Below are 22,088 nucleotides of genomic sequence, written 5' to 3' on the forward strand. Positions count from 1 at the left end.
CTGGTAGAGGATTCACATATCATTGAGGAAAATTTAGTACTGTCATTGTACTGTTGCACCTGTGTTCTATATTGAGATTCACAGTCAACTAAACTCTCTCTTACATCACATCCTCCAAGGAACATGCACATCTTGTATTTGGATAGGATTTAATGCAAAAAAGTGTGAAACTGAAAAAAATTAAATAAAATACAAATCGTAGTATGTCCACCAAATAAACACTTCTTTTATGTTCCTTTGATAGAACGTGCTGGATGGCTTTGGGTTGGAAGATGCACACCATGGTTTGCATGCCTCAAGAGAAAAATAATACTTCCTGTTCATTTCCTCTATTTACTAATTTACTAATCAACACAGCAAAATATGCAAGCCTGCCCCTATAGGCCTAGAGAAACAACAACAAAAACTGCTTCAGTACACTCCCCACCTGGCATTGTTTTAGGAATGCCACTAAAACCTTAACCCCGCATTTTGCGGGGTAGAAACACACCTTATATAATCAGCTTTGTAAGTCTTGAATGTCTGAATGCTTCTGTGAGCTCCGTATACCGTTAGAAAGCGCAGATCCTACCGTTTCTAAAAATAGCGCTCTCATCGCGGTGCTGTGAAGCCTTTGGGAGTAATCCAGTGTGAAAAACCACCTAAAAATCAAGGCGCTCCTTCAAAATTTTGGTCTTATGTCCTTGTCAAGAAAGACTAATGATAGGCGCTAAAATCATAAAAAAACCGCTGAAAAAGGGACAAGAAAGACGCTGTTTACTTTCAGTTTCGTTTTGACTCACATAACGTCAACCCACGCTGTCTCTGGGCAGAAAAATATGAGTCATCAGCAAAAACATATTTCTACTATTGATTTATAGTTTTTCAAGGTTTTTTTTAGGTTTCACATCAAATAACACTGCATTAGATCAACAAATATAAACTAAAAAGCTTAAATAATTATTTATTGTGTGTTTTCTAAATAAACAAGTATTATTTCATCATTTTTTAAAAAGATTATAATAATAATAATAACTGTAAACATTATCAGCATCTGAGAAAACTGCCAAAGTACCAAAATGTTTTTTATTTGTTGGGATATTGTCCATATTTGCCCTGAACTAAATTCCTGAAAGTCTGGGCCTGCTGTGACTGTCAGAACTTTATCAGTCATACATCCCAGAGCTTAGAATATCAAGAAAAATATGTCCGTCTGATGCTAAAAATTTATTTTGTCACAGTAATATGACATGTAATAAATTAGCATCAAAAATGCTTATGTTTTCAACTAAAATACACCTCACACTAACAATCTGTGTCAAGATATCCACTGTGGGAATATTATTTCAAGGCTGTATATTGAGAAATATGAAAAAAAAAAAGCAGGCGCTAGGTAAAATTTTTGGTCAAAACATGACAAATTTATAGAAAAATTGATTTATCGGTCAGCATGAAAACCTCAAGTGATTACATATTTGAGTAGCTAAGGTTCTTTAGAAAATAAAACAACATAGCCATATTCAATATGTCACATAATTACTGTTTAAATGCAACTGAAAGAGGCACTGACAAATAAACGGAATAGCAAAATAGCTATATATATAGGGTCCATCAAGTTAAACATTAAACTACTCTCTTAGAGAGAAAAGGAGGTTATGAGTATATTAGAGTGAGGAGAGAGAAACTCATTTTAAATCTTATGTAATGACTCAGCTATATAATCATATGTTATTCTACCAACCGCTTCTGCTATACCACTATAGGTTTTCAGCGTGTATGGATCAGATGGGCTTTGTATATCAAATATGTTTAAAAAAATTTCTTTGCTTGTGATTGGTCACTTTCCTCATCAATTTTTGCATAAATCCTTGGACGTCTTCTCGCTGACCTTTGGGATAGACCTGCACCAAGCAGATCTTGGAAGAAGATTTTCCTGTGATTCCATTTTCACATACCTCTGTACATGTGGCAGTAACATCTGAGTCCTGTGCATTTGTTTGATCCCTGCTAAGGGATGAGGGAGGCTTGGACATTTGTGGAGCAGGGCCAGGGTGACGAGCTGCCAGGTGTTTCTCACTGTCACACTCTTCACACGTAATCATGACTGCACAGTCTTTGGGTTGATGAAAACAAGGCAAGGATAGCAGATGTTAGTGTCTTTGAGCAACGGTTATGCTCGGTTATCTCAAATTTCCATCTTGGCTTGTGTCATGTGAAGAGCATATTAACTATAACTTTCGGCATATTAAGCCCCAAAAAGTCAAATTTCTTTTATTAAAAACTGATGAATATTCATCGTAGTGTACTACAGTAAAAACCTAGAAAAGTATTAAGTCATTTTGTAAGCTGGCTAAGTAATTCCTGGTAGAGGATTCACATATCATTGAGGAAAATTTAGTACTGTCATTGTACTGTTGCACCTGTGTTCTATATTGAGATTCACAGTCAACTAAACTCTCTCTTACATCACATCCTCCAAGGAACATGCACATCTTGTATTTGGATAGGATTTAATGCAAAAAAGTGTGAAACTGAAAAAAATTAAATAAAATACAAATCGTAGTATGTCCACCAAATAAACACTTCTTTTATGTTCCTTTGATAGAACGTGCTGGATGGCTTTGGGTTGGAAGATGCACACCATGGTTTGCATGCCTCAAGAGAAAAATAATACTTCCTGTTCATTTCCTCTATTTACTAATTTACTAATCAACACAGCAAAATATGCAAGCCTGCCCCTATAGGCCTAGAGAAACAACAACAAAAACTGCTTCAGTACACTCCCCACCTGGCATTGTTTTAGGAATGCCACTAAAACCTTAACCCCGCATTTTGCGGGGTAGAAACACACCTTATATAATCAGCTTTGTAAGTCTTGAATGTCTGAATGCTTCTGTGAGCTCCGTATACCGTTAGAAAGCGCAGATCCTACCGTTTCTAAAAATAGCGCTCTCATCGCGGTGCTGTGAAGCCTTTGGGAGTAATCCAGTGTGAAAAACCACCTAAAAATCAAGGCGCTCCTTCAAAATTTTGGTCTTATGTCCTTGTCAAGAAAGACTAATGATAGGCGCTAAAATCATAAAAAAACCGCTGAAAAAGGGACAAGAAAGACGCTGTTTACTTTCAGTTTCGTTTTGACTCACATAACGTCAACCCACGCTGTCTCTGGGCAGAAAAATATGAGTCATCAGCAAAAACATATTTCTACTATTGATTTATAGTTTTTCAAGGTTTTTTTTAGGTTTCACATCAAATAACACTGCATTAGATCAACAAATATAAACTAAAAAGCTTAAATAATTATTTATTGTGTGTTTTCTAAATAAACAAGTATTATTTCATCATTTTTTAAAAAGATTATAATAATAATAATAACTGTAAACATTATCAGCATCTGAGAAAACTGCCAAAGTACCAAAATGTTTTTTATTTGTTGGGATATTGTCCATATTTGCCCTGAACTAAATTCCTGAAAGTCTGGGCCTGCTGTGACTGTCAGAACTTTATCAGTCATACATCCCAGAGCTTAGAATATCAAGAAAAATATGTCCGTCTGATGCTAAAAATTTATTTTGTCACAGTAATATGACATGTAATAAATTAGCATCAAAAATGCTTATGTTTTCAACTAAAATACACCTCACACTAACAATCTGTGTCAAGATATCCACTGTGGGAATATTATTTCAAGGCTGTATATTGAGAAATATGAAAAAAAAAAAGCAGGCGCTAGGTAAAATTTTTGGTCAAAACATGACAAATTTATAGAAAAATTGATTTATCGGTCAGCATGAAAACCTCAAGTGATTACATATTTGAGTAGCTAAGGTTCTTTAGAAAATAAAACAACATAGCCATATTCAATATGTCACATAATTACTGTTTAAATGCAACTGAAAGAGGCACTGACAAATAAACGGAATAGCAAAATAGCTATATATATAGGGTCCATCAAGTTAAACATTAAACTACTCTCTTAGAGAGAAAAGGAGGTTATGAGTATATTAGAGTGAGGAGAGAGAAACTCATTTTAAATCTTATGTAATGACTCAGCTATATAATCATATGTTATTCTACCAACCGCTTCTGCTATACCACTATAGGTTTTCAGCGTGTATGGATCAGATGGGCTTTGTATATCAAATATGTTTAAAAAAATTTCTTTGCTTGTGATTGGTCACTTTCCTCATCAATTTTTGCATAAATCCTTGGACGTCTTCTCGCTGACCTTTGGGATAGACCTGCACCAAGCAGATCTTGGAAGAAGATTTTCCTGTGATTCCATTTTCACATACCTCTGTACATGTGGCAGTAACATCTGAGTCCTGTGCATTTGTTTGATCCCTGCTAAGGGATGAGGGAGGCTTGGACATTTGTGGAGCAGGGCCAGGGTGACGAGCTGCCAGGTGTTTCTCACTGTCACACTCTTCACACGTAATCATGACTGCACAGTCTTTGGGTTGATGAAAACAAGGCAAGGATAGCAGATGTTAGTGTCTTTGAGCAACGGTTATGCTCGGTTATCTCAAATTTCACTGAAACCCCTGCATCTTTTAAACAAGATTTCATGAACTCAGACTGGATTTTACATTATTGGCATATACAGCATATTGAAACAACTCAAACTAACTTCAATAATCACACGCAAATGGTCGATGGCTTTGGGTTGGAGGATACACATCATGCTTTACTAAACAATACTAATTGGTTCAACATAGTGAACTATGCAAACCTGTGCCCCCAACAGACCTGGAGGAACAACAAAACCTGCTCCATTACAGTCATATTGCCAGCCTCCACAGCTATTGTAGACAAAATTCTTGATTTCTCAAAAGAAATTGCAAAGGTTCCACTGTCAGACTGTACAATTGGAAGGTGAATCTATGACATGTCTGCAGACATTGAAGATGTGGTTTTGGAAAAAATCAAATCTACTGGGAAATTTCCCTTACAAATTGATGAGCCATATATGTCAGTGGGCACACTCAGCTCTTGGTACATTGTAAATTTCATCAAGGCACAACCTTTAATCACCCATCTGTTTTAAATTCTGAACACTAAAATGCAAGGCAGAGAAGAAAATCTGACCTAGTTTGATAAACTACGTAGCTTGAGATCTAAGCTCAGAGTCTGGCACTCATTTGTGGAACAGGCCTGGTTTGAGATGTTTCTCTTGTGCAGTGAATATTTAAACAGCAAAACACTTTCAGCATCTGAAAATTATTGACAAAAATTTAGTGACTATTTTCCATCTTAGTCTTTTGTGCAGTTTTGTGCACTGGAAAGCTCAAAAGACTTGCCATTGCTGGTATAGGAGCAACTGGCAGAGATCAGGGAAGAGCGCACATTAAAATTCTCGTTTCAAAACATGGCTTTGGATAGGTTTTGGATATCATCCAGTTTTTGCCAGAATAGCGTGGTTGTGTTCATTGTCCCAAGCTTAGACTTCCCACTGGTTGTAAATCACGTTTACTCCATTTCTGTGTTATGGTGTTGTAGTGGAGTATGGACCGAATAAAGAAATGGAAAGTACTGAATAAAGACTCTCCACTCTGAATAAGGATTTCTTGGAAGAGGACCCCACATTCCACAGACTGCGTGTGTGCAAAGACCCTGCAGTCCCCCCCCACACCCACACCCCCTCACGCACACACATAAGGTCTGCATCAAAGGACTGACCAGGACGCCTGGCCACGGCCCCTTCCTCTCTTCAGAAACGGAAAGATAACAAGCTAGTTTATGATGCTTTTAGACCAAGAGAACATCAAACAAAGTGGGGAATAACTCTGAATAACAACCCAGTTTATGGCTTTGGCGCCTAAAGGGCGAAACGCTATCTCTTGTGAAAATCAGCAGGGGGCAGCACTGACTGAACTCGGTTTGAACTCCTGGTGAACCATCCGCACAGGACGAACAGCATGGACCAACAGCGACCTCAAGTGGACGTTCGCGAAATCGTGTTTCGCCCTACTGACTCTTAAATGCATACCGAGCGCAACGAGCGTTTATGAACATGTTTTATGCAAATCTGTATTAATGTCAACCCCTTTTATTGTCCTCAGATGAACGTCTACCAACCAATGAAGTGATGTGTATTACTGTTTCAATCATGAAAGAAAATTTCTGTCTCTGATTAAGAAAATGAATTAGTATCTTCTAGCATAACATTGTAGTGGGATGTAATCATAAAATACCCAAGATATATATATGTAGATGTTTGATATTAATAATCCAGGACACTCATTGTGCTATGCCACAAACATGTATAAGAATCTTATGTATACATGAATCTTTCCTCCCTATCTCTCTCTCTCTGAAACGTGAAACAAGTCACGTGAGCCTCAGACCCAGGATCCAATCAAAGGAAGGACACCTCCCAATTGGGCGTGACTGCGCCACCTTTGAAAAGAGGGTGCCGATTCATTTTCGCTCAGCTCGACTCTCTTTCGGCCGTTTTCGAAGACCCTTTCACGTCGTGCTCACTTTCTTCAAGCGACGCTCTTCCTCTTCCTTACGTCGACGAAACAAAGACTCTAAAGCAGGGGTGGGCAATCTTATCCGCAAAGGGCCAGTGTGGCTGCTGGATTTAAGTCCATTCAGGCTCAAGCACACCTGATTTCACTCCTTTAATTAGTTGGCTTGAGTAAAACAAATGATCATGTGACCTCCTGGTTGGTTGGAACAAAAACCAGCAGCCACACCGGCCCTTTGCGGATAAGATTGCCCACCCCTGCTCTAAAGGACCTCACTCAGCTCCCAAGAGACGTCTTGCACCAGCTAGAGTGTGAAAGAAAACTACCAGTAACGTCGAGTAACTCCAAATAATCCTTTGTTCTTTTTATTGTGTTTATGTTTTATCGCCCAATGTAAGTTTAATCTCACAACTGATCAAAGCAGGTGAACTTATTCGTGGCCAGAGTAAGAAACACCGCTGAGATAGAAGAAAGTCGTAGAATAAGTATAAGCCTATTGAATCGATTTTCAGTTCTGGATCTGCAGGAACCAGTGAAACTTTTTGTCCAAAACATCCATATGGTTGGACCCTCCTGCTCAGGACAGTGAGCCAAAGAGAGAAACCTGTCGTCTGCATCACCACGCTCCGAGTACGCCCGAGGCGACTCGACCGACAAGGAAATAACTCCACGCTGACCCAGCCTGAAAACTTCCGCGGGAGAACAGCGGAACTAAGCGAGACGCCATCACTTCCAGGACCTCAAATAGCCTCTGTACCCGGCGAGTAGTAGAGAATCAAGTAAGCTAAACCTACGCATTTCCAGAGCTGAAAATTGAATTAAGTCTCTTGATAAGTTTATACGTTAATTAAATCTCAATTAGCAACACATTAGCCACAAGTCATATCACCTAGCTTATCTTTAAATTCGAATCGGCTTCACCTGCGTTGATGCCGTGAGGTTTTAAGATCATGCTATGTTAAGTGAATATTCTTTTCCTTTTTAATAAATATTTCCAGTATTTGAAATCACAGTGTGTGGAGTCTGTTCATTAAAAGTCTGAAGATCCTGAAGAACTCAGATAGCTAAGCCATTATTCATTCTCAAACTACTTGTTAATGTTTTAATTACTTTTAAGTCAATTATAAAATTTTAATTATTATCATTAGTCAAATATCAGTAATCATAAGAGTTTGAATAAGTTCAAATGCTACAAACAATACACAATATATAAATATATATAATATATATATTTATATATATCACGGTGTATACACAACATACACTACAGTGTCAATAGTCACTTATGGCATATTTAGGCTGTCAGACAGATGCAGAGAATGTTTCTAAATACATTTTAGATTAGGGTGACTTGAACATTTGCATACTGTTAAAGGGTGCTGTGACTGAAAAAAAGTTGAGGAAAGCTTAGACCTTTTCTCTTTGATTTTTGTGTGGTTAGTTTGGCTCTTGACTCGAGAATTTTTACCCATCATTTAACACTATCAACAAAGAGTCAAGAATAAACCAATACACCTTAATGATGAACAAGACAAAAACAATATATAAAGTAAAAACAGGCAGTAACATCATCATCGTCATCTTTTTCACTCATCCAGGGTCATGGTGGCAACAGGGTGAGCAAAGAAGCCCAGACCACTCTGTCCACGCAACTTCCACCAGCTCTTCCTGAGGGATCTCTAGGTGTTCCAGGTCAGTTGGGATATATAATCCCTTCAGCTTGTCCTGGGTCTACCCCGGGGCCTCCTTCCAGTTGGAGGTATCTGATATACCTCCAGTGGGAGACCTCCAAGAGGCATCCTTACCAGATGCCAAAACCACCTCCTCTCAACGCGAAGGAGCAGCGACTATACTCCATGCTCCTCCCTAATCACTGAGCTCTTCACCCAATCACAGAGATTACCCCCAGCAACCCATCTAAGAAAGCTCATTTCAGCCGCTTATATCCAGGCTTTGCTTTGTAGTTCAGTTCTCTCTTCACCACAACGATCTGGTATAGTGACCGCATTACTGCAGACACTGCATGTAACCTACAGTCAATCTCATGATCCCTCTTCCCATCATTCATGAACAAGAACCTGAGATACTTGAACTTCTTTATTACAGGGGTAGGTTCTCACCCCCTACCTGAAGTGAGCATGCCATCTATTTCCAGGAGATAACCATAGCCTCAGACTTGGAGGTGCTGAGCTTGACTTACTGCCGAGGATGCGAACACAACTTACTCTCTGAGAGTAAAAGGACCGTACGGCTTGCCGAAGCGACCCTGGCACCCCATATTCACAAAGCACCTCCCACAGAAACTCTTGGGGAACACAGTCATACACCTTCTCCAAATCCACAAAGCATGTGTAGAGTGGAGTAGCAAATTCCCACACCCTCTCAATCCAGAGGCGATTGCTCTAAGACTGCAAGGGAAGCTCAGCTTCCCCTAAAATGTCAAAAAATAAGTGACCATTCTGTTGTGTGTACATGTCATTGAATAAATTTGCACTACGACGTGCTCAACTTTTGTTCAGATTCAGCTTCTTATCACTGATAAAGATGCAGCTTTCCTCTCAATCATTCCGTTCACGTTGCTTTAAACAGTTCAATAGCGAAGTAGCAAAGGGCAGCGAAACGAGACGAGTCATTGGATAAATGCTGGGCTTTGTCCCGCATGCCCATCGGACATTCAGCGTCTCTGGGGGTCTATGGGGCAGTGGGCTGGCCTCGGCTGGCCCGGACGCTCAGCTTCTGCATGATTGATTGGATGATCCCAAACCCAGTAGCCAATGAGAGAACGACTACCTCTCAAGTGAGCATAACCGCACTAACTAGAAAACAGTTGTACAGCCGGAAGGGTTTGAGTCACTTTAGGAAAAGAAACAAAGTCAGAAAGAAGGCTGAGTCGCTGAACGGAGTCGCTGTATTGGATCAGCAGAAGAAAAGAAAGAGCTCTGACTCCACTCACTCTGAGAAGGACGTTAAGAACAAGGACCCATCTTAGAACTAAACAGGGGATGACGCTCTGGTCAGTTTTAGCATTGAGTTATCGTCAGATTCGTCATTTTTACATATGGCTGATCAAAGCACGTGAAACTTATTTTTGGCCAGAATAAGGAATCACCTGAGATTAGTAAATAGTTAATAATCTAATTTTACAAACTTTCAGACGCCACCTCTGAACTTGAACAAAAGATGTTTCTTTCTATGCCTCGTTTTTCGGAGGACTCTCAACCAGGACTGCCACAGTTCTCCCTAAAAGGGGCATACCAACTTATTTCACACTGCTCCAAGGACGCCGGGTGTGGCTTGCTCATCCTGGAGGGGACACCTCCCTAGCAAGCCCCTCTTCAGCCATATCCACAGGGAGGACAGAACAGCCAAGGACCGGAGAGTGGAGATTGAATTTGCTGTACCCATCGGTGGTGTGAACTGTGTCACAGTAAGCTTCAGATATCATTTTCAGAGCTGATGTCTAAACTTACATTTTAATCATTGGTTAATTTTCATTAGAGTAGATCACATTAGTAACAAAAGCCATATAGCATAGCCACTGATAAGACTCATAAGAAAGGTTTCATCTGCATTGATCCCGTTTGTGAGGTTATAATTGTGCTGTTTATCAAATGATTATTATTCTTCCCAATAAAGTGTTGTTTGATTTGAAATAATATTGTGTATAGAGCCTGTCATTGAGGTCTGAAAATCCAGAAAACCCACATTCTTGTATGAATTTGTCACACACTCGTCCTGTCATACCTGTTTTCCCCGCCATGTGCTCTCTCTGCACATGGGTCTGTCTGTTATTGTCCTTGTCTCCGCCCATGTCCCGCCTTTGTTCCGCCTCCTTGTCCTTAACCCTCGTTATCTGTTTCAGGTGTGTCTCGTCTGTTCATGTATTTAAGTTCCCTTGTGTCACTTCCTTTCATCGGTCATTTGTATTCTTACCTTCCCAGTCAAGTTGTTTCATTTCCTAGTCATGTTTCTTAGTTCGGTCTGTCTGTCTCTGTCATTTTCCTCGTTTCAATTCATATGTCTTGTTCCGTAGTTGCCTGTCTTTTTGTTATATCTTTTGTTTAATTAAAATACTGTTTTAGCAAGTGCGTCCGCCTCCGTCAGTCCGCCCCGTGATCCTGACAGAATTGTATCCAAATTTATGATAGATTATTGATATTGTTATCTAAAATTATTATTAATTTATTATTATTATTATTATTATTATTATTATTATTATTATTATTATTAATAATAATATTCATATTACTGATAGTAATACTTAGGAGTCTGTGAAAACTTCAGTGTAGGGTGGGCAGTTAGTCCAAGACAATAAGTGGTGGCTAGAGTGTCGGCAGCTAGTGCGAAGTGTGGAGCAGGGGAGCTCGACAGTCAGTCATCCATCAATGTCCAGCCGGACAGATGGGTGGTCATTTACTTTGAAAAATGAAGAGGGATGGAATTAGTTTTGATCTGTTTGGGTGTATGTAAAGCAGAAAATGTAAACATTTCCAGAGTGTGGCTAATGACTTGGGCAGAGGACCAGAAGGACACACAGAAGCGGGAGCATCCTGAAACACTGGGATCCCTCTGCTCCACAGTTGACAAACCTGAGCGATCACGTGCAAGTGGCAGGACTACAGCACCAGTGTCTCAGTTGACTATAATTCCGCATACATGGACACCTGGATCTGCCACCTTTATCTAAGGGGGGACATTAACTACCAAAAGCTAAACTGAACAAATGAATTTCCAGCCTAGATTTGAAGATGGTGATTGTGTCTGCATCCTGAACGTTTTCTGGAAGATCATTCCAGATTTGTGGCGTTATAAGAAAAGGCTTTTTCCCCCCAGCTGAGTGCTTTTGAAATCTGGGAACCATTAAAAAGCCAGTACTCTTTGATCTGGATAATTGTGGTGGCTCATAATAGAAAGTAATATCTTGAAGGTATTCAGGAGCGAGCCCATTTGTCAGGACTGACGGAGGTGGACACACGCTATAACACAGGATAATTTTTACTTACACAAAAGATAACAAAAAGACAGGATACTTAGACAAAGAAAGACTTGGACAGAGGACCGATATAGAGAGAGCTACACTGAGATATAGATACAGACAAACCTGACTGAGGGACAGATACAGACAAACCTAGACAGGGAGAGCTAAACAAACTAACCTAAACACAGGGAACTAAACACACAGACCAGACAGATATACACAGGGAGGTGAATCAAATCAAGGAACAGACGGAACAGACAAGCAAATGTGGAATGTGGAAACGAGGAGACACTGACGAGGAACTAAGGTAGGAGTAGGGCGGAGACAACAACAAATACAAAGAGCCATGTGCTACATGAGCACATGGTGGGAACAGACACAGGACAGGGCCAGGGCGTGACACCATGTAGGGCTTTATACGTCAGTAACAGAATTATGTAATTGATACAGGCAGCTAAAAAAATAATCATAGAATTACTCTGATGCTCGAATTTTCTAGTTTTAGTCAGGACCCTGGCTGCAGCATTTTGAACTAGTTTAAGTTTACTTCAATTTCTGCTATTGTATCCTGAGAGTAGTGCGTTACAATAGTCTAGCCTTGAAGTAATAAATGCTCGTACTAATGTTTCTCCATCATGCATGTGTTGATTGAATGATACATCTGAATAAATAGACTATTGTTTTTGTTTGCAAACAGAAATGACATTGTTTGTGGTGGTGGAGCTTAATAGGTGGCTTAAAGTCACAGTGAGCACAGCGGTGTCAAGTGTAGGAAATTGGCAATATGGCTAATCCGGATGCTTTCTCCAGGTATTTTATTAGCTTATGAGTAAAAGAGATGTTGTCCTACACCAGCGTTTCTCAAAGTGCAGGGTGCTTTCAGTCTTTGTAAAGGCGGCTGTTCAAATATAAAGCTGCTCCAATCATCAGCTTCATTGGCCTCTGATTCACTGTCAGTCTGGTTTATAAAGTTAGTTTTTACCAGCTTTGGGCTTGAGGTTAGTAACAAGAGCACAACAGGTAACAATGATAGTGTAATGACAAACTCATTTATGATTGATACTGAGCAAAATGTACCTTGGCGTTTGACGTGAAGAAGTGACCAGCATGTGCTCACATTCTCATTCAGGAAAAGACAAAACTGTGTGTAACCTTCTCTCAGTGTGAGTGTGTCCGCTGGTTTCATCCAACAACGCACGCTCTCCCTTACTCTTAATAAAATCTTTTTTGTTACTTGACACAAGAACTGCCTGTCTGATGTTTTCAGGGTAAAACTTCCACCACAAACTTGGCGTCACGAACAGGATGACCACGTCGCCTCAGTGAGCGGAGGGAGAGGCTCTGAGGACGCTCTTCGCTTGGAGCAGGTGAACCACTACGGGACCTTGCAAAACCAAGGGAAGACCCTGTGGAGAGACCCGACCGCCGACCACTGAGCGCGTGCGTCATCTGAAGAACTAGAAGTGGTGAGTGACCCTACGCTGTTCTCACAGAGAAGTCACAAGACAGATTAGAGAATATCTAACAAAAGTGTATGCTCTGCTAAAGCCCCCTGTAGAAGGGGAAGGAAAATGGCAATCATACTGAGTTAGATCAGAGAATCTCGCTATTTTACGACGGTAGAATAGTTCATCCGCTCTAAGAGGGAGTGGAAAACAGTAAGCAGGTCCGGACCTCCTTGTGATTTTCTCTTGGTTGTGGGAGCCGTGGAAGGGACCAATAAACAGACTAGTAGAACTGTGTCAAGAGAACAAAATGGGTGGCCACCAGAGTAAGTATATTTATAGGGAGGGGGACTGGACATCAGCTTTGTGCCACGATATGAGAAAACATTACGGCAATGATGTGACCAAGTATATGCCCTACTGGACGCAGGTTTTCGGGTTTCCCCCTCATGGTTCAATGAGTATTAAATTACTGAGTACGTTAAGAAGTAGAATAAAAACAGGCCCAACGGGAAACTTAAAGAGTGATAAGAAATACTGTGAGGAACATAGAGAGGGAATGCTAACCACACTAACTTTTTGGGAAGAGGAAGCAGAGAAGCGGGAGAAAGACCGCACTCGAAATGTACGTAATGATGTCCCTACTAATCAATTGCCTCAGTGTGTATCCAGGAAGGTGGACCCTGACCTCGACTCTGCCCCACCGCGACTTCCCGACCAGAACCCAGCGCCAGCGCCAGCCCCAGCACCAACACCAGCACCAACACCAGCACCGACACCAGCCCCAGCACCGACACCAGCCCCAGCACCGACACCAGCGCCAGCACCGACACCAGTGCCAGCGCCAGCCCCAGCATCGACAACAGCGCCAGCACCAGCCCCGACACCCCCTGTCCAAGCACCTGACCGACCAGAGGGGCTGTATTCGGAAGCCAGAGCACTGATGGAGCGCACCACTGCTGACAACCAGACGAAGCAGCCGCCTCCCTATGCGTCCGCGGATTCAAGCACGGATACAGGAATGTACTCTCCGCCCCATACTAGGTCTGGATCACGCGTCCGCACAGATGGAGATTTTTCACCAATAGGAAGAAAGACAGCGGAACCAGTGCTACATTGCCCAATGGTTGAAGTGGCTGGAGCAAGTGGACCCACACTGGTGGTCCGCTACTGGACAGAAACGGACATAAAAGATATCGCGCAAAGTCTGCCCAACCCCCTGAAGGTGGGAGGGTCGCGCGCAGCGGATGAACTGATACCCTTTGTGAATTCGTTTAAACCAACCCAAACGGAATTACGCCGCCTGTACCTCCTTGTTCTCGGATCACAGTTCTCAAAGATCGACCGAGAGTGGGCAAACGGGGACCCAAAAATGGTCAACCCGAGCCTGGACCATGCGGACAATAATGACTATAGAAGGGTCATAACGGATTTACAAGGGAGACTCAAACAAGCTTTTCCTGCAATGGTCAATTCCTCCCGCATCGCCTCGTGCTCGGCTCACCATGGTCCACACTGAAAGCTGTGGATTAGATAAACCAGTGACATTGGCGATCGGAACCACGGACCGCTCCACATGGGAGTCTTACCTGGTCCAAAGCCTCCTGCTGGGTCTGAAGCCTCAGATTCTCGCAGGCGTAAAGACCACTTGCGTGGGTTACTCAAAGCAGCCCCTGACGATCATCGAGGAGCATGCCAGACACCACGAAACACTACTCCGCGAGCAAGAAAACAAGAGGAACAAGAAAAAGGCGGACGTCCAAGAACAAGCCATGTTAACCATGGTGCAGCAGTTCCAAGCCCAGACCACACGCAGAGGACGTGGGAGAGGCAGAGGAAGAGATCAGAAAAAGAAAGAACGCGACGCGCCTGGAGGACCTGACATGGAGCGACACAATCGATGCTACAACTGCGATAAGCCAGGACATTTAGCGCGCGATTGCCCACAACCACCAAAGAATCCAAAATACCCAACCAGCTGGACACCAGCGGATGGCGAGGAGGAATGACGGGCGGAGGAGGGGAACGGGAACACCAGGGAACACACCGACGCATCAGACAGGGAAGTACAATCACCTTATTTACTTTATCAAACGCAATTGACTAAGAACGCTTTAGATTTGCCTATGGTAACCCTCATTGTAAAAAACAAGCCATTGAAATTTTTAGTAGATAGTGGGGCAGCTCACTCAGTTATTAAAGGGAATGAAATAAATGTGCCACTCACAAACAAATCAATAACGACCATTGGAGCTGGAGGGAGAATGACCAAAGAGCCAGTCTCTGGCCCGCTCCAATGTAGATTGGGAGATAGAAATTTTCAGCACAGTTTCCTGATTTCCATGTGTTGCCCAGTAAACTTACTAGCCAGAGATCTCATGTGTAAACTAAAGTGTAAGCTGGAAAGTACCCCGACGGGATTGTTGGTGTGCTTTGCAGAAGAACACCCTGATTTTCAGGGCGTGAGGTACGGATTGGGAGAGCCTCTGTATGTATATGAATGGGAGTTGAAGAGCGGGCATGGAAATCTAGGAGCGATGCTATTAAACGAAGCTAAAGACTTAAATATGGGGACAGCAATGCAGTGGATGCAGCCTGATCAGCTGCATGTCACAGCCACAATAAGTGAAGGGCCAGATAAAGAATTCGAACTAAAGTTCTTTAGGGAAGTGCAGAACGAAGTTATTAGGACTAACACAGTGTACGTAGGCGATACCCTTGCAGGCGCAACAGTCACCCTAAACAGGGACCAAATTGAGCTGTTTGAAGTGTACGACTCCATTCCTCATGTGTCGCTGGGAAAGGCTCCGCATGAGGAATGGAAGAACGTGGGTACATGGTTAAACACAGTAGTGTTGAAGGTTATAGACTGGCGTCCTGTGGAGGGACCACTGCCCATCATGCACAGCCGTTGCACAAATATATATAAAATAGTCACACCTTACCTGTTCCATGCGCACAGAGTGGTCACATTGGCAGCAAATGATACACTGTCCATGGTAACAGAGGTAGTTTTGCCAACAGACCTAGCAGATATCCCAGATACCCTCTGGGCAAAAGGTAAAAATGATGTGGGCCTTATTAGGAATTGTGAACCCGTTGTGATAACCCCAAAGAGCACATACAGACCCAAACAGAACCAGTACCCCTTACGGAAGGAGGCACTGGAAGGTATTAGGCCAGTACTCGAGGCACTAAAAGAGGCAGGAGTAATTATCCCATGCCCATCTTCCCCAGTCAGAACACCTATCTTCCCAGTTAAGAAACCAGGGGGAGATAACTGGCGTTTTGTTCAAGATTTGCAGGCTGTAAATGCTGCAGTTCACCCTAGAGCCCCAGAGGTACCCAACCCACACACCATCTTATCATCCATCCCGCCTGACACACAGTGGTACACAGTTGTGGACTTAGCAAACGCTTTTTTTAGCGTTCCAGTGCATCCTGATAGCCAATTCTGGTTTGCTTTCCAATTTGAGGGTAAACCCTACACCTTCACCAGGCTATGTCAGGGATATTGTGAATCCCCTACCATTTACAACGGAGCGTTGAAACAAAGCTTAGATGGTTTAGTTCTTCCAGAGGGCGTTTCCCTCCTACAGTACATGGATGACCTGCTTATAGCTGCCCCCACGAGAGAACTTTGTGTTGTAGCATCTCATGACCTCCTGCTGCACTTGGCTAAGGAGGGGCACAAAGCGTCTCTTAAAAAACTGCAATATTGTAAACAAGAAGTGACTTTTCTGGGCCACATCCTGACAGGTACCACCCATACACTGTCAGCAGAACGAGCGGCAGCGATTGCAGCCATACCTAAACCGCAAACCAAAAAACAAATGCTTTCATTTTTAGGAACTACATCTTACTGTAGAGCGTTTATACCATCTTATGCTCAGGCTGAGGGCCCCTTGCGAAACCCTTGCTATCCACATATTCGGCCCAAGCCGCCGAACTGGTAGCCCTAATCAAGGCATGTAAACTCGCAGAAGGTAAGTCAGCGACGTTTTTCACGGATTCCAGATATGCTTGGGGCGTGGCCTCAGATTTTGCTGCAATCTGGAAACACCGTAAATTCCTGACTAGCAATGGTACACACATTAAACATCACCAGTTAGTGGCCGAACTCCTGGAGTCTATCCTACTACCCAAAGAATTAGCTATAGTTAAGTGTGCGGCTCACCAAAAGGGAACTGATTACATCACCAAGGGTAATGCAAAGGCAGACCTTGCTGCGAAAGCAGCAGCACTCAAACCCCACATCCAAGCCTCCGCTATTCCTGTGACTAACCTTACCGTATCTCTTGCAGATATCCAGTCTTCAGCCACGGCAGCTGAAATAAGGAGGTGGAAACAAGACAAGTGTTCACTGACCCCACAAGGTTGGATGCATGCGCCAACAAACAAACCCTGCCTACCCAAAGCATACGCGAGAGGCCTGATTAAGATTGTACATGGGCGTAGCCACATGTCCAAAGGGGGGATAGTGGACACTTTGAGAAAACAGTGGTACGCTCCAGGCCTCACGAACTTAACCCAAAAATTTTGTTCTCAGTGTCTGATATGCGCACAACACTCTGCGAAAGCAGCACATGCGCAAACTTCCACAGCGGGCCACCCGCCCGCAACAGAACCATTCCAGCACTGGCAAATTGATTTTGTAGAACTGACTCAGGCAGAGGGAAAGAAATACATGTTGGTTTGCGTATGTATGTTCAGCAAGTGGACGGAAGCTTTTCCCACAGGTAAACAGGACGCACAAGCTGTTACGAAAATGTTGTTGAGAGAAATAATCCCCAGGTGGGGTCTTCCAACCCGCATCTCGAGCGATAACGGCACCCCATTCGTACAACGAGGTCTGATTGATTTGACCAAGCACCTAGGTATAGACATGAGAAAACATTGCAGCTACCACCCTGCCAGTGCAGGGGCGGTGGAACGAATGAATGGCACATTAAAGAATGGATTAGCCAAAATGCACCAGGATACAGGGTTATCCTGGGTCAAATGCTTACCATTAGTGTTGTGGCAGATGAGAACCAGACCTCAACCAAAAACAGGCCTCAGCGCTTTTGAGATAGTGTTTGGAAGACCTCCCAATATTGGGGTGGGACCACCCCTACAGGACCAAGTCCTACTGTCCGACACTTTGGTAGCTTACTGCTCAAAACTCTACACAATCTTGTCTGATATCTATCCACAGGTAAAAGCTGTCCTGCCGAACCCAGCTGACCAGTTCCTGCACGACTTCAAACCAGGCGATTGGGTGCTGATTAAGGATCTAAGAAGACAACACTGGAAAGACGCCAGGTGGAGAGGACCGTACCAAGTGCTCCTGACTACACACACTGCAGTTAAAACAGAAGGAAGAGGCACCTGGGTGCACCACACTCACTGTAAGCGAGCTCCGGCAGTAGAGGAAGACGCCAGCACAACCGACCGGACCTGCACGGATTAGTGAGTTAACTGCCGCTATGGGCAGGCCCTTTCTGTGCTCGGTTCCGTCAAGAGCGGGCGTGCTTGGAATAATCCTCTCCTGCCTCCTCGTTTCTGTGGCCGCCTCTGGAGATGCAACCTCGCACGAGTACCAAGCGAACCAGTGGTGGCAACTAGTACAATACACTGCACACACTCGCAATGTATCGGGATGCTATGCATGTTCCCATATGCCAACTAGCGTAAGCGGATCACATCTCTACCCGTACAATCTGACCGCACCCTTGACAAACGGTTTGCTAGGACTAGCAACCCACCCAGGGCGACTAACCACGTATGCCAAAGCAAATTTCTCCAAACCTTTGAACATATCCTGGTCTGGCACACCACTGGCCAACCAAAATTGTTCCATGTTGCATGATCTACTGGCCTGGCCACAATCACGTCGTACCATATCCCAACCGCAGACAGTAACCCTATCTGGTGTACAGTTAAAGACATTCCCCATATGCTTCGTTAATAATGGCTCTACCAGCCTTGGAAGCGTCCCGGCATCCCTGTGTAATAACACCTATACTTTCTGCCCCTATCTACGCGCCTCAGCATGTTTGTCATGCCTGAGCAATCCTAACTGCTCTGGCAGTCGCACCATGCGACGCGCCAAATGCTCCCGTAACCAGACATATAAGCAGTCAATCCCAGGTACTAACCAAACCGCGCAGTGTTCAGCCATAGTCCCAGGTTGGAAGGGTAGTAGAGTATTGGCAGATTGGTATTTTATATGTGGATATAAAGCCTACACACATATCCCACCAGGTTGGGGAGGGTTATGCACCATAGTGTATCTCAGTGATCACACTTTCTTCATTAAGGAAAAGCATGACCACCCGACAAGCATGTTACACAGTAGGACCAAGAGAGACCTACCTGACACAAACACACATAAGTGGGGAAGTAAGACCTGGATTACAGCTGACACGAAAGTCCCATGGGACCATCGTATCTGGGGAGGGGGAGCGAAGGTTTGGCAACAAGTTTTTCCGTGGGTAGGCCTAGGCGAGGTGCGAGATCATGTAGAAATAAATCGATACGCCCTTCTTCGACTTATCAATGCTACTGCGACAATGGGAGAAGGGACAAAGACAGAACTGGCCGCTCTGCGTGATATGGTTCTCCAGCATCGCCTGACGTTAGACTTACTCACTGCAGCCCAAGGGGGCGTGTGCAAAATAATCGGTACTACTTGCTGCACATACATCCCGGATGAAGGACAAGGCCATGGCAAGATTGCGGAAGCCCTAAGTAACCTAACTGCACTACAGAGATACGTAGAAGACGCCACTCGGGGCGCCGAACCAACTGGGTGGCTCGAACAGTTGACTGCCCTGTGGGGGCCATGGGGCCACTGGCTGCTGACCGTGGTCCTGCCCATGCTGATAGGGTTTTTCTTCATCATACTGTTAATCCCATGTATGCTTTCCCATTGTTCCTCTCTCCTCCTCCACTCTTTCTCTCTCCAGCAGAATCAGCTGACTTACATCGCAACACTGCCCCTCCCGGACGAGGATGCCTTGGAGTTGGGAGACCTGTTAGATGGACCACCTGTTTCTGTTTAATAAAACACTCGCTTATGTTCACATGTGCATAGTGAATTTGTAGAAATACACTTACTCATATACAATGCAGCGCACGCGATTGCCTAGTAAAATTCAGCGACAAGCTGACTTAGGACGCTTACACCATATTATCATAGCCATGTCTAGTGGGTCTGTTTTAAGGTAAATTTTGATAGTATCATAGGGGGGATTGTAATGACAAACTCATTTATGATTGATACTGAGCAAAATGTACCTTGGCGTTTGACGTGAAGAAGTGACCAGCATGTGCTCACATTCATCAGATTAAACTGACAGTTGCACCTTGCAACACGAACATCGCGTACTCACAACCAAGGCTACAGAACCAAGCTTACAAGGTTGCTGAAGCTGATAAGACAGGAGAACAAGGCTACAGAACATTGAGCAAGCTCTGTTTCACTGTCCTTACGTCATCGTCAGGAAAAGACAAAACTGTGTGTAACCTTCTCTCAGTGTGAGTGTGTCCGCTGGTTTCATCCAACAACGCACGCTCTCCCTTACTCTTAATAAAATCTTTTTTGTTACTTGACACAAGAACTGCCTGTCTGATGTTTTCAGGGTAAAACTTCCACCACAATAGACAATTACAGTTCTGAAGGCTTGTACTGGTCATTAAAATTAGAATATTATGAAAAAGATGGTTTATTTCAGTAATTCCATTCAAAAAGTGAAACTTGTATATTAAACCCATTAATTACACACATACTGTTATATTTCAAGTATTTATTTATTTTAATATGATGATTATAACTGACAACTAATGAAAGCTGCTGTAGAATTTGGCTGCACAGCATTTTGTGAAATGACAACTGAGGCTCAAAATGGCACTGACAAAGTTACAGGTTAGACAACTATGATTAGATTCTTTCACAGTCCTATCATTGTGGGCTGGATTGCAGAAGGATTTCATAAAAATACATGAGACTAAAAGTGTACAGCACACTAAAAACACTTAGAAAACACTAATATATATATAAATATATATATATATATATATATATATATATAAACTATATAATTTACAAAAGAATGTCTGAACGGATGACAGGGTGGTTTTGGTGGAGTTTGGTGTGTTTTCCCCTTGTCCATGTTGGTTTCCTCTGGTGCTCTGGTTTCCTCCCACAGTCCAAAAACACATGTTGGGAGGTGGAGTGGTGACTCAAAAGTGTCCATAGGTGTGAGTGAATGTGTGAGTGTGTGTTGCTCTGTGAAGGACTGGCGCCCCCTCCGGGATGTTTTCCTGCATTGTGCCCAATGATTCTGGGTAGGCTCCAGACCCACCACGACCCTGAACTGGATAAGATGTTACAGACAATGAATGTCTGAAGATCAATGTTTATTGACTTAGGTATCTGAGAATATTCCACCAACAAAAAACCACTGGATTTGAGAATACCTCACACAAACTCTGCAGCAACAGATGAACCAACTAGGTAGTTGTGTCTAATACAGTGGACAGTGAGTGGAAACAGTGATTAAAAACTTCAGCAGTGATTAAAAACTTCTGTGTACATAACACACTAAAACAACCACCAAATAGTGTCACTGCAGTTCTCAGAATGATCCACCATCTGATCTATCTAGTTACTGACCTTCTTTGGTAATTGTCTGTGGTTGTGACAGAGCATTCTTTTTCCTACACTTTGGACTGGAACCAGAGATTCATCCATGAATTTGTCCAGAACTTATAAAATTATGTCCATAATTTTTGAGAAATAAAAATAATTGGACCTAGCTAGGATTTAGCTTTAAACTATGTGGGCACTAATTGAATTTGACTGAATGTTATGATAAATTAGGTCACACTCTGTCAAAATGTGCATAAACAGTACTAAGAACACTGGTTGTACTTAAATAATGTTCACTAACAGTTGAATATATCACTGTAGTTAGTAAGTTTTGATCTTATCAATGTTTAATTCTGACATTTCAAACATGAAATGAAATATAGTTGCTATGTATCATTTAATGTGAGTTTATTTTATTTATTTATTTATTACCCTTTAACAAAAGAAAATTGCACGTGTTCTGTTTTTAAAAATCAGATATAAAAGAAAAACATTTTAAAATTTTTTTTCATGTTTTGGCTCTGTAGTTTTGCAGCTTGCTACTGAATTAGGTCTGTACAGTAATGTAGTATGTCATC

At 42.7% G+C, this 22,088-nt stretch overlaps 1 protein-coding gene and 1 pseudogene across 1 annotated transcript; both read left to right on the plus strand.

Moving 5' to 3' along the window:
* Positions 1-22,088, plus strand: part of LOC136665458 (ras-related protein Rab-26-like) — a 201,273-nt pseudogene that overhangs the window by 120,484 nt on the left and 58,701 nt on the right.
* Positions 16,863-18,327, plus strand: LOC136665158 (protein NYNRIN-like). The gene has a single exon (XM_066642749.1). It carries the CDS (start codon positions 17,257-17,259, stop codon positions 18,325-18,327), a length of 1,071 nt encoding a protein of 356 aa, XP_066498846.1. The 5' UTR covers positions 16,863-17,256.

The sequence above is a fragment of the Hoplias malabaricus genome, chromosome 13 (assembly GCF_029633855.1).
Source record: "Hoplias malabaricus isolate fHopMal1 chromosome 13, fHopMal1.hap1, whole genome shotgun sequence".
Classification (NCBI taxonomy): domain Eukaryota; kingdom Metazoa; phylum Chordata; class Actinopteri; order Characiformes; family Erythrinidae; genus Hoplias; species Hoplias malabaricus.